The sequence below is a fragment of the Rhodamnia argentea genome, chromosome 6 (assembly GCF_020921035.1).
Source record: "Rhodamnia argentea isolate NSW1041297 chromosome 6, ASM2092103v1, whole genome shotgun sequence".
Lineage (NCBI taxonomy): Eukaryota > Viridiplantae > Streptophyta > Magnoliopsida > Myrtales > Myrtaceae > Rhodamnia > Rhodamnia argentea.
The window spans coordinates 25117367-25129249 of record NC_063155.1 but is presented as its reverse complement, the minus strand read 5'-3'; the positions used below and the strand labels follow the sequence as shown (position 1 = coordinate 25129249).

General features: G+C 41.1%; 1 protein-coding gene across 1 annotated transcript; it reads left to right on the top strand.

Moving 5' to 3' along the window:
* The first annotated feature begins 8646 nt into the window (after positions 1-8646).
* Positions 8647-11470, top strand: LOC115727221. Its single transcript, XM_030657402.2, has 7 exons — positions 8647-9019; positions 9115-9201; positions 9279-9497; positions 9761-9925; positions 10069-10122; positions 10235-10381; positions 11089-11470. The coding sequence occupies exons 1-7, from the start codon at positions 8798-8800 to the stop codon at positions 11464-11466; spliced, it is 1272 nt and encodes a 423-aa protein (XP_030513262.1). The 5' UTR covers positions 8647-8797; the 3' UTR covers positions 11467-11470.
* Positions 11471-11883: the final 413 nt, after the last annotated feature.

Here is an 11883-nt window from a genome sequence, read left to right as displayed (position 1 = left end):
TGTGTGTGTGTGTGTGTGTGTCTATGTATGTATGTATGTATGTATGTATGTATGTATGTATGTATGTATGTATGTATCCAACTATCTCAACTGTATTAATGTCCAAACAAAAACCAAAACAATAGCTACCAAGGTTCCCGTCGATATTGCTATCATTCTACTTTTCGCTAGCCGAAAAACCTAAAAAAGATTGGAATGAGCAAGCGCAACCTAGTAAGTAATACATCTCTTTTAAGCAGATTGATCGGTCACTATGCATATATATAAAGTAATCTAGAAAACCATAATCCAAACCCACGACATAACATACATATCTAATGAAATACGAGTCGTTTCATTTCAACAAAACTTTATATAAATAAGAAATACTCATTTTTAAATCAACAATATTGAATCATACATCAATGGTCAAGTTCATTGATCAACCATTTTAATGGTTCGTTTCATTGATCAATTTATTATTCAATCTCAAATCATTGTAATGACACAGCGCTTTGTGACAAGGTGTGACAAGGCAACCAAGATTCCCCTCTTAGTAAAGTCTCCACCTATTATTAGCTGGTGACCTGGCCCAAAAGAACGTCCAAACAATTGTATGCATACTCAATCCCTCATCGGGGTTCTAATCATAGCGACATGAGTATAATCCACTAACATCAACTCTAATAATCCATAGCTAAATAAGTTTGAGTGATGGATTGGTGGGGCGTCCTTACGTTCAGCGAGCCAAGACTTTGATCATAATGATCATCTTCATCTCTTTGTCAAAACCTCACCTCGATAACCTTCAAATAAATTCCTAGTATCAGAAGGTGAGAACTCACTTGCCATTGATGTACTTTACAAAACGAAATATGCTGTGAAGATCAACAAACGTTTAATATCAAAATGAAATATACATCCTAGTACTGAACAAAAGACTAACACGTTATAAACTAAAACACAATCTCACAGCGTCTCATAAATTTTACCTAATAAAAGATCTTCACCTAAGCTCTGGTACCAAAAGATTATTGTGACATCCTTGATTAACTTATTGAGATATTGCCCACTTTAGACCATCCCATACCGAGTCTCACAGTTTTTTTCCTTTAGCGTACTTGTAAGCACTTTCCCAAGAGGTTATCCATTTTAGGAGTGCTCCCACCTGAGCACCCTTAACTTTGAAGTTTCAAAGTTAAGTATTGCCGTTACGTCAAAAGACGTTTCCGTGAGTCAATTTTAGTTTTTCACATATATATTTCAGAATTGCTCTATTCCTATTCGGTGCGCAATTCTATTTATTTCTGTCTCCTTTGTCATCCCGGAAGCTTGATAGGAGCCGCTCCTTATTTAGGCCCTTTAATCCCGACAACCACTTCTCATCCTCGTCGGACCGAATCGTTACAGTGAGCTCCACCGGAGCAAGGAGAGAGAGGGGGTTAGAATTCTCGCGAGGGATTCTTTTAGGTAAGGCCAAGGCATTTAGTAAAAGGACCTTATATTGTAATATATTGTAATAAAGGCGATGGGTGGCGGGGTAGAGAGGAGGGCAGTCCGGTCATTTGACGTGGAGAGTGGCAGCTCTTGTTGACCGAGCTGACCGAAGAATGTTCAACGGACGGCGATCCAGAAACGGATCTATTTCTCCGGTTCAATGAACCTCTAATCCTATTTTAGTATTAAACCCCTTTTTCGACCGTTGACTTTGTGTACGATTTATCATATTACTTCACTCATCCTTCCAAATTTTTCAACGCGCTCACTCTCTTTTCTGAATATTATTTGCCATAATGGGTAGGTTTAAGTTTACCTTTCAATCGTGGGATGACCATATCATATTATCAGAGTGTTAAATTTACGTTTTTTTTCCCACGAAACACTTGTAATTTTCAAACATTTAAATATGACCATTTCAAAGTCATCCTGAATTTTTTTCACGACTTTTTCATAAATTATTAATGTTATTTTACATAAGACTATAGTCGGCGTTCGGGTCACGAGGAAGAATGGTGCACCGAATTTTCAGAAAATATGTAGCAGGAAATCAAAACCACCCGACGCGGACCCGTTGGCAAAAGAAGAAGAAGAAGAAAAGATTGAGCTGGCTAGGTTTGCTCAAATTTGCATATAGAACCTAATGGGGTTGAAGATTATAACTAGAGTGAGGTTAAATTGTAATACTTTGAGCAAATCATAGGTATTAATTGAATTTTTTTGAAAGTTTAGGGGGAGCAAATATAAGATTGAGATGGCTGAGTACGTGACTTATCTCAACGGGCGACACCAGAAATGTTCAGCCAAAAGAACCCACCGGATATATAAATTTTCAAATTGCTTTGATCCATGCCCAATGAATTCTCTCCCTCGCTTGCTTCATCGTCTTCCCAAAAGGGGGCAAAACACAAGGGACAACACGTGAATTTGCTGCCGAAGTCAAGGGTTTGGCTTTCCATTCATTTGACCGAATCGAGCACAAGGATTCTGCAAGAATTAGGCAACTTTTTTTTTTTTAATGGATCTTTTGGCTTGGCCCGTCCCCCCGCTCCATTAGCTCTCGCCGAAAACGTTGTTTGCACCGTTCCAATTCACACGAGCCTAATGACTTATTAGATAAAGCATCAGATCATACGTGAGGCTCACCTAATCTCGCACTCCGTCTTTGGCTCGCTTCTGTGTGTGAGTAATGCTTTAGAGCAGAAAATGATCACAGAGATTTACAGACATCACTTCTAAGGGATCGTACTCTGTCTGCTCAGGGGCCGGACCTGTTGGCTAGTGGTCGGACAAAATTTCAACCCGTGGTTTTGGAGTTGTCGCTATTCTGTTGTACGGAAGAGCTCTCTAATTAGATGAAATGAAAAATAAAAATAATCAAGAACGCAGAGCTTTACGTGGTTCGGTGAAAATCCGCCTACGTCCACGGGAGAGAGAGACGATTTTTTATTTCTGAGCGTAAAAAGATATAAGGTACAAGTGCTGAATAATAAATATAATCATATTTGTATTCCTAAAGATCTTATCAGTTTAAGAAACTAACTAATAAATCTTTAATGATTATCCCCCAAATCTTTTGAAATATCTTGACATATTTCCAAGCCTTCATTAACATCGTTTGAAATTCAAGACAACATCAATAAATCTCCACCTTTGGCTTGAATAAATCACAAGCCTCCACTCGAACCAAGAAAACAAATATATCTCAATCTCCACCGTACATTCGCAAAGGTACGCCCGCACCTAGACCGGTGCGGCCTCCATCAACTTCAATGATGAGTGAGAGAAGTCAAGTCCTTGCAGGACTTGAACTTCTTCGTAGTAACCGTCTTCATGAGCATATCCGCAGGATTATCTTTAGTATGGATTTTCTCTAAAGCAATGCTACCGTTAGGCATGGCCGATTCCGTGGAACCGCCGGTTCCGGTTCGAGAACCGGCGGTTCCGGTTCCACGAAAAGTTGGAACCGGAACCGGCCCTTGAAAATACTTGGTTCGGGTCGGTTCTCGGGCCGATTCCTTCCGATTCCGTTTTTTAATTTTAATTTTTAAAATAATAAATAATAAAATAAACATAATAAATTATAAAATATAAAATATAATCAAATTGTACATTGTAATAAAATGTGGGGAAAAAAGAGAGAGAGGAGGAATGAGCTTAAACTTAATGAATTATCATTAAGCGCCTACATATCTTCTTGGGGATAGAAGAATCAAAGCCCATGTAGTTATTTTACCTTTGATAACTCCAACTTACCTCATCGTCAATCGTCGCTACCCGTTGTGGTACCCGTGGCGGTGGTATCTCCACAATCCTCGCTAAAAAATTCGTGTTCTCGATCCAGCTCTTGGTGTCGAAAATTCGCTATCGTCTAATCGTCGACACAAGCTTGAGCTTCCACAGATTCCGGGCTTAATCTTGAACGGCGAGAGTCCAAAACTAATCCTCCAGCGCTAAATGTTTGTTCAACCGCAACCGTTGAAGAAGGGGTTGCTAGTATCTAGCGAGCGATGATGGCGAGAACTGGGTAATCGATTTGGTGACTATTCCACCACTTTAGGATTTCGAAATATGTACTATGTTCTGCATCATGAAACTCAAATTGAGTGGTTAAATATTTTTCTAATTCAGAAATACTACATGTTGCCCCTTTTTATTTTTATTTTTTGCCTACTTTTGAGCATATTATACCCTCTACTAAGTGAACTACCACCTTCGCTACGTGAGACAAGAAATTGTAAAGATCCAGAATCACTTAAACCATATCTACTACAAAATTCTCTATATAATACTACTATAGATTCTTTAACATCTCCTTGTATATTTGAAATATTTATTGAATCTTCCAAATGTAAACAATCATGATAATACAAATTCAAATAATCTAGTAAACCGTCTAATTTAATACGTGGATAAAAAATAATACCAACTAAATAGACAAGAGGAATTTGGAAATAATAATACAACCATTTTTCTCGCATTATTAAAATAGTTCGAGTTAATTCAGTGTCATTTTCATATTCACTAAAAACACTACCAATATTAACACACTCTATTAAAAATAAATGCGTAGTAGGATAATAAATACCAGATAAAGTCTTAGTAGTATCATTAAAAATTTTCAAAAAATCTAAATTTTTTTTGCAAACATCCCAATGTTGCAGAAGTAAAGTAATTTCAGGAATATTTTGTGAAATAAACATACATAATAAATCTTTGTAATCAAAATTTTGCCGAAGCAACTCGTAAATAGAATTCCAACGAATCAGAATATCTTTTGGAAATCTTTTTGCCCTTCTTCCATGTTGTTTACAAAATTTTTCCCATGATTTCATAAAATGGGGACAGCTCCATAAAAATTTAATTGCACCCTTTATTAGGGCGAGAGAAGTGTCAAGAGTTCGTAAACCATCTTGTACACATAAATTTAAAACATGGCAAGCATATCTAATGTGAAAAAATTGTTCGCCAAAAGTGGGTTTGCAAATATTTTCTAATTCGAGAATAGAAGCGGTATTTGCGGCGGCATTATCAAAACCAATTGAAAATACTTTATTTATCAAATTATATTCTTCTAAAACTTGCCTAATTATTCTATAAATATTATGAGCCGAATGTCTTTCATCAAAAACTCGAAATGCAATAAGTCTTTTTTGAATGGTCCAATCGTCACCTATCCAATGACACGTGACACTCATATAAGAATGAATTTTCCAAGGATCACTCCAAATATGCTACCTATATGCACACATCCATTGAATTTCGCAAAAAATTTTGCTAAAGATTTTTTTCCTTTTTTATAAAAATGAAAAACTTTGCGTTTAAGAGTACTTTTTGAAATAATTGGTGCTTGCGGAACCAACGCAGTATTTATCAACTATTTCAAATTAAAATTTTCACCAAGAGTAAAAAGAGCATGATCAAAGGCAACATATTCGGATAATGTTTGTTTATAAAGTGCATCGATGTAACGGAATAAAGGATGATGATTAGAATTGGCGTACCCGGAAATTTGTTGTTGCGTATTGTCCATCCCCGCTTGCGTTGGATGTTTTTTCGTCAGATGCCGACGGAATGTTCCAGAACCGTCTCCTTTCGTAAATTTATATGTTTGCGAATAATATTTACATTTTATATTATACTTACCTTCGCCTTCATCACGTACATTGTCGAAGTGTAGCCACAAGTCGGATGTACTATCTCGGCCCTTCCGTCCTGGCTCATTTGCCGTTGACGTTTCTTCGACACCGATAGGGGGATGAAGACTTTCTTGTGTTGGGATGTACTCGACGTTCGGAATCGAGACAGTATTGATATTATCGTCATTGTCTTCCCAACATGCATACTCACGAGGATCATATTCGGGAATGTGATACTCGGAATCTCCCATAGTCATCTTCCCATTTTCATCATTTCTGCTTCCACTTCCAATTTTTAAGAGAATTGATAGGAAATCCGATTGAGAGAATTGAGGCGGGATTGAGAGAATTAAGCGAATTGAGAGAATTTGAGCGAATTGAGAGAATTTGAGCGAATTGAGAGAATTTGAGAGAATTGTTGAAAGGATTTCTGAGAAAAATGAAAGGGGGAGGATATGTATTTATAGGCAAGAATTAAAAATAATTCAAATTTTTTTTTAACCAACGGCCAATTGGTCGTTGCATGTTACAACGGTTCTTTGGGCCATCGCCAAACAGCCCAAAGAACCGTTGGGGGGGAGGAGGGCGGGGGGCCCAGTGGGGCAGATAGCCCAACAGCTCTTTGCCCCACCAGCCCATATCTTTTTTTTTTAAATAATAATGAGTCGAAATCGGCGGTTTCGGGTCGGTTCCCACAATTATGGAACCGTGGGCCCGGTCCACGGGCCGGTTCCGGGCCCACGGTTCCATATGGTCATGTCTAGCTACCGTTCTCCACAAATTCTCGAATCTTGTGGTACCGAACTTCAATGTGTTTCGTTCTGGAATGAAACACTTGATTCTTAGCGAGACATATTGCACTTTGGCTATCGCAATATAGTGTAACACTTTTCTACTTTAAACCCAACTCTGTGACCAAGCCGGTCAACCATATTCTCTCCTTCGCGGCCTCGATTGCTGCCATATACTCGGCTTCGATTGTAGACAATGCTATAGTAGATCGAAGCATTGCCCTCCACGAAATAGCTCTACCTCCAAGAATAAAGACGTATCCCGTGATGGACCTACGCTTGTCCAAATCACCAGCAAAGTCCGAATCGACATAACCTGCTAAATCGATTGATTCTCCCTTTGAACTGGACATCAAACCCATTATGGTAGTTCCAGCCAAATAACGAAAAATTCACTTAACAGCTTCCCAATGCTTCTTACCCGGATTGCTCATGTATTGGCTAACAAAACTCACTACATGAGCCAAATCCGGTCTGCTACAAACCATAGCATACACGAGGCTCCCTATTGCGTTGGCATATGGTACTCGAGACATCTCTACAACATTCTCATGTGAACTACGACATTGTTTCCAAATAATCTGAAGTGATTTGCTAAAGGTGTACAAACCGGTTTAGCTTTTTCCATGTTGAACCTCTCTAAGACCTTCTCAACATACTTCTTTTGATTTACCCAAAGTTTACTTGCATGTCTATCTCGAAAGATTCCTATGCCAAGGATCCTTTTTGCAGCACCAAGATCCTTTATTTCAAACTCATTGCTTAATTGAGACTTTAGTGAAATAATATCTCCCATTTTTCTTGTAGCAATCAACATATCATCAACATAAAGCATCAACGGAATAAGTAACTTATCATCAAAAACTCTGTAATAGACACAAGGATCATGCACACTCCTCATGTAGCCAATACGAAGCATAAAAGAATCAAACCTTTTATTCCATTGCCTCGGAGATTGCTTTAAACCGTAAAGTGATCTCTTCGGCAAATAAACATGATTCTCTTTCCCTTCCACCTTGAAGCCTTCGGGTAGCTCCATGTAAATTTTCTCCTCCAAGTCTCCATGAAGGAATGTTGCCTTCACATCTAGCTGCTCAAGCTCCAAGTCATACATGGCCACCATAGCTAGTAAAACACGAATTGACGTGTGTTTCACAACTGGGAAAAATATTTTATCATAATCGATCCCCTCCTTCTGTGCATAGCCCTTAGCAACAAGTCGGGCCTTGTATCTCTCTTGCTCTGTGTCTGTTGTTGCTTTCTTTTTTCGAAGAACCCATTTGCAGCCAATGACTTTCCGATCCTGGGGCTTCTTCACAAGCTGCCATGTCTCATTCTTTTGTAACGATTCCATCTCCTCCGTCATAGCAGTCATCCACTTTTCTTTGTGATCACTTTTCAAAACTTCATGATAGGACCTTGGATTACCGGAGCCTACGGTAAGAGCATAAACAACCATGTCCTCAAAACTGTACCTCTCCGGTGCTTTGAGAGTGCGTTTTCCTCGACCCGTTGCAATAGTACGAGGAATTTCTACCGTTTCTTCAACTTTCGGAGCATCATCGGATGACTCGCCATTCTCTGCAGATTCTCCGGCTTCAAGCTCCATCTTAACGATAGATTTATCACTCTCCTCTTCGATAGCCGCGTGTGGCACGCAGCTTGACTTCAACATATTCATTGACCATCTTTAGATCACAAATCCTCGTATTCAATGAGAGATCAGCCAAATATAGCTTCCCGGATCATCGTGCATGGGACTCAAGATCGTCCCAACCTCCGTAGAAACCAATGTCTAGGAATTCCATTACACTAGGATTGCCTTTGGCTTCATAGGAGACGTGCATCGGAAAGCAAATATGATTAATCAACATGATAATGCCGCTAATTAATGCGCAAATGCCATGATTATAAGGGTGGACCACGTCATAATACCGTGTAGAATCAATAGACGGAGACTTTATTCTCTCGTTGCCAAATTTCCGGACCTTCCGAACCATAATTAGGCGAGAAAATCACACAGCTTTCGGCCAAAAAAAAAGAAAAAAAAAAGGGAGGAAGTACGTGTAGGACCAAAGAGAGCGGGCAACATGGAAAAGCCGATCATGCCTTTCAGACATCATCATTGGTTCAACGGCAGACATTCCATGCTCACCAAGCTTTTTCCCATTCTTTTCAGACAATAGTCCCTCTGGACGCTTAAAATAACGCGACAGTACTATATTTGAGCGTATAGTTTTTCGTACACGAGTCTTCGTTATTACATAGCTGCATGCATCAACTTCAGATTCCGAGCGACACCACCTGTTTTTTTTTTTCACTTTTTCTGATCGAGTGAGGTAGCGGATGAACATGCACGGACAGATTTAGCCAAAGGGAACTTTCTTAAGCATGATCGCTTCCAACCAGCGTAAGATCTTCCCTGCCCTCCCCGTTTTGGTCTCGCTTCTTCTTCTCTCTGGCGTCTGCCCATTCCATCTGTCGGGGTTCGGCTATGCTCGTCGTCGCGCAGCCGACTATCAGAGTCTGCGGCCGCAGAAAGAGCTGCACAGGTTGAACAGGATCAAGACCCATCTGAGGAAGATCAACAAGCCTTCGGTCAAGACAATTCAGGCATCCATCGACACTCCCTTTTGGTTCCCTATTCAGGCATTTGCTAATTCTCGTATGAATGCTCCAACATCAATTTGTTCTTGGCCTTGTCTCAGACCCTTCATGGTGAAGTTATAGATTGTGTTTTGCTGCATCAACAGCCGGCTTTCGATCATCCGCTGTTGAGAGGACAGAAACCACTGGTAATTTTCATCCCTGACGCTGCATGATTAGCCACTGTAGTAGACTCAATTTTTTCTTTCTTGGATTGTTCGCTCAGGATCCGCCCGAGAGACCGAGAAGTCGTGAGCTGACAGGAATGGTGTTTGTAGAGGATTTCCAGTTATGGAGGAACACGGGTGAGTCGTGCCCAGGAGGGACGATCCCGATACGGAGAACGAGCGAAGAGGACATATTAAGAGCTAGCTCTCTGCAAAAGTTTGGAAGGAAAGCAGGAAGATGCATCAGAAGAGATTTTCTCAGCTACGACGGTCATGAGGTAATTGCTGTATTTCATTCATTTCCTATAGCCAAAGATTGGTTATCATGTTCAGCCGGGAAAACCAAATTGCATCTCAGGAAAGAGAGCGAAATGAGATTAAAAAAAACTAGTCTATGTAGAGTGAACCCGATGCTCGGCCGGATATCAGATGACGCGAATCAAGCTTGTTCATTAGAAAAATGAAATCTCATTGATAGTAGAGTGATAAGAAAAAGTGTCCACTACATAGATAGGTTCACATGTACAATGTACCTGTACAGCATGCGGTTGGGTATGTGACCGGAGATCAATACTACGGAGCAAAAGCGAGCGTCAATGTTTGGGCACCCCAAGTCGCCAATCAATCCGAATTCAGTTTGTCCCAGATCTGGGTCATCTCCGGCTCTTTCGGCGATGATCTCAACACCATCGAAGCTGGTTGGCAGGTGACTTAAAATTATTCTCCTTTTCTACATCGAGCTAGCTAGTAATTGTCCTAAACTTTTTTTTTTTTCTAAATTTCCACTCTATTAACTCGGGTGTATGTTGATCGACTGAAACACGAATGCACACTTATGGATTTTGACAGGTTAGTCCAGAGTTGTACGGGGACAACTTCCCAAGGTTCTTTACATATTGGACCGTAAGAATAAAACTCACATCCTACATAGGTTTTTTCACATTTTTCCCGACATTTGACATCAATGTTTTGGCTGTTTGATGATCGATACACATATATGACTTGGTACGAGCAGACTGATGCATACCAGACAACAGGATGCTATAACTTGCTGTGTTCAGGCTTCGTCCAAACAGACAGCAGGGTTGCACTTGGAGCCGCTATATCTCCCACTTCTTCGTTCAACGGCGGCCAATTCGACATTAGCCTGTTGATATGGAAGGTATGCATATCATCCTCGCGATGCATACGTCGTGTTCTCCCGTATCGCTGCATGGCTCTCGATTCGTATGCGTCGAACTCGACGAGCAATACATATGGGAAACTTGGGAAGATATTAACTAGATTCGTGCGTGTGCCCGTGTCCTTTTTAGCTTGAATTTCGCATCAGCTTTGCATGCTTGTGTGCGTGACGTTCTTCACGCTCCATCAACTCGAAAACCTTAGTCAGCTCCAGTTCACCTTTTGCTTTTGAAATGGGGTGATCACCGTGGGCATTTTAGCCAGTCCCAAGTATAAATCAAGAGATTTACTTTAAGATTGATTAGGCGTAATCTTTATTAACCAGTCCCGTTAAGAAACATAGAAAACGGATGGAGGAAAAAGAGATGGGAAGAGGAGAGAAGTGGGAAGATTATCATAGACAATGATGGAAGGGGACATCATCAAATGTTTAAGCATGATGCAGTGGCGTGTGCTGGAAAAGCTAAGGCAGTAGCATAATTCTTCCTCAGGCTTGAAGCGAAAGCTTCTCTCGATCGAGGATTGCAGATTGGGACAAACCTAAGCGTGAAGCATTCCCCTCGTTCTGATTACGTGGCTACAATTATTGACTTCGATTTAACTTGACTTTTTCCCTTTACAAAGCAATCCTCAATTCGACATAGTCTGATGATGGTTCTGCATTGATGCCTTTCCTTGATTTTGTAGGATCCGAAGCACGGGAATTGGTGGCTGGAATTCGGGCCAGGCATTCTGGTCGGGTACTGGCCGTCGTTCCTGTTCACGCACCTGATGGACCACGCGACCATGGTCCAGTTCGGCGGGGAGATCGTCAACTCCGCGCCCTCCGGGTCTCACACCGCGACCCAGATGGGGAGCGGGCAGTTCGCCGAGGAGGGGTTTGCCAAGGCCTCCTACTTTCGCAACCTGCAGGTGGTCGACTGGGACAACAACCTGAGCCCGCCGCCGGACCTCCAGGTCGTTGCCGACCACCCGAACTGCTACGACATCCAAAAGGAGTACAACGACGCGTGGGGGAATTATTTCTACTACGGAGGACCCGGGAGAAATGTGAAGTGCCCTTAAGAAAGAGAGCCTGGTGGGGGGCTGAGTGAAATTGAAGAACCATGTCATGTTCTGTGTTTTTAATCCAACTTATTCACTTAATGTCCGAGTGTGCGTTGGATGTGTTACATTCTCTTCTATACAAATCAGAGCCTTCTGACCATTTTCTTCGCCAAGAGTGATCAATGTTAGCCGCCGCAACCGTTATTGAGAATGACAACCGTCGGTCACACAATCTCTTTTATGGTGGTGGTCCCAAATCAATGCCATATATATATACGGGGAGAGGAGGAGTGATAAGGGGAGAGAAATTGGCGACTCAGGTTGCCGCCACGCAACGATCGATGTCGTCTTGATCTAAGATCGTGAGAAAGAGATCTATTGGCCACTTGGTAATAGTCGCCACAGAGCTAAAACCAACATGCGACGGCATCACTT

What these genes read in the sequence shown, in the direction of transcription:
- LOC115727221 (XM_030657402.2), top strand. Translation starts at nt 8,798, where the DNA reads ATGATCGCTTCCAACCAGCGTAAGATCTTCCCTGCCCTCCCCGTTTTG. An exon ending in TGAGAGGACAGAAACCACTG is followed by an intron (nt 9,202 to 9,278) that starts GTAATTTTCATC and finishes TTGTTCGCTCAG; the next exon opens with GATCCGCCCGAGAGACCGAG. An exon ending in CCATCGAAGCTGGTTGGCAG is followed by an intron (nt 9,926 to 10,068) that starts GTGACTTAAAAT and finishes GGATTTTGACAG; the next exon opens with GTTAGTCCAGAGTTGTACGG.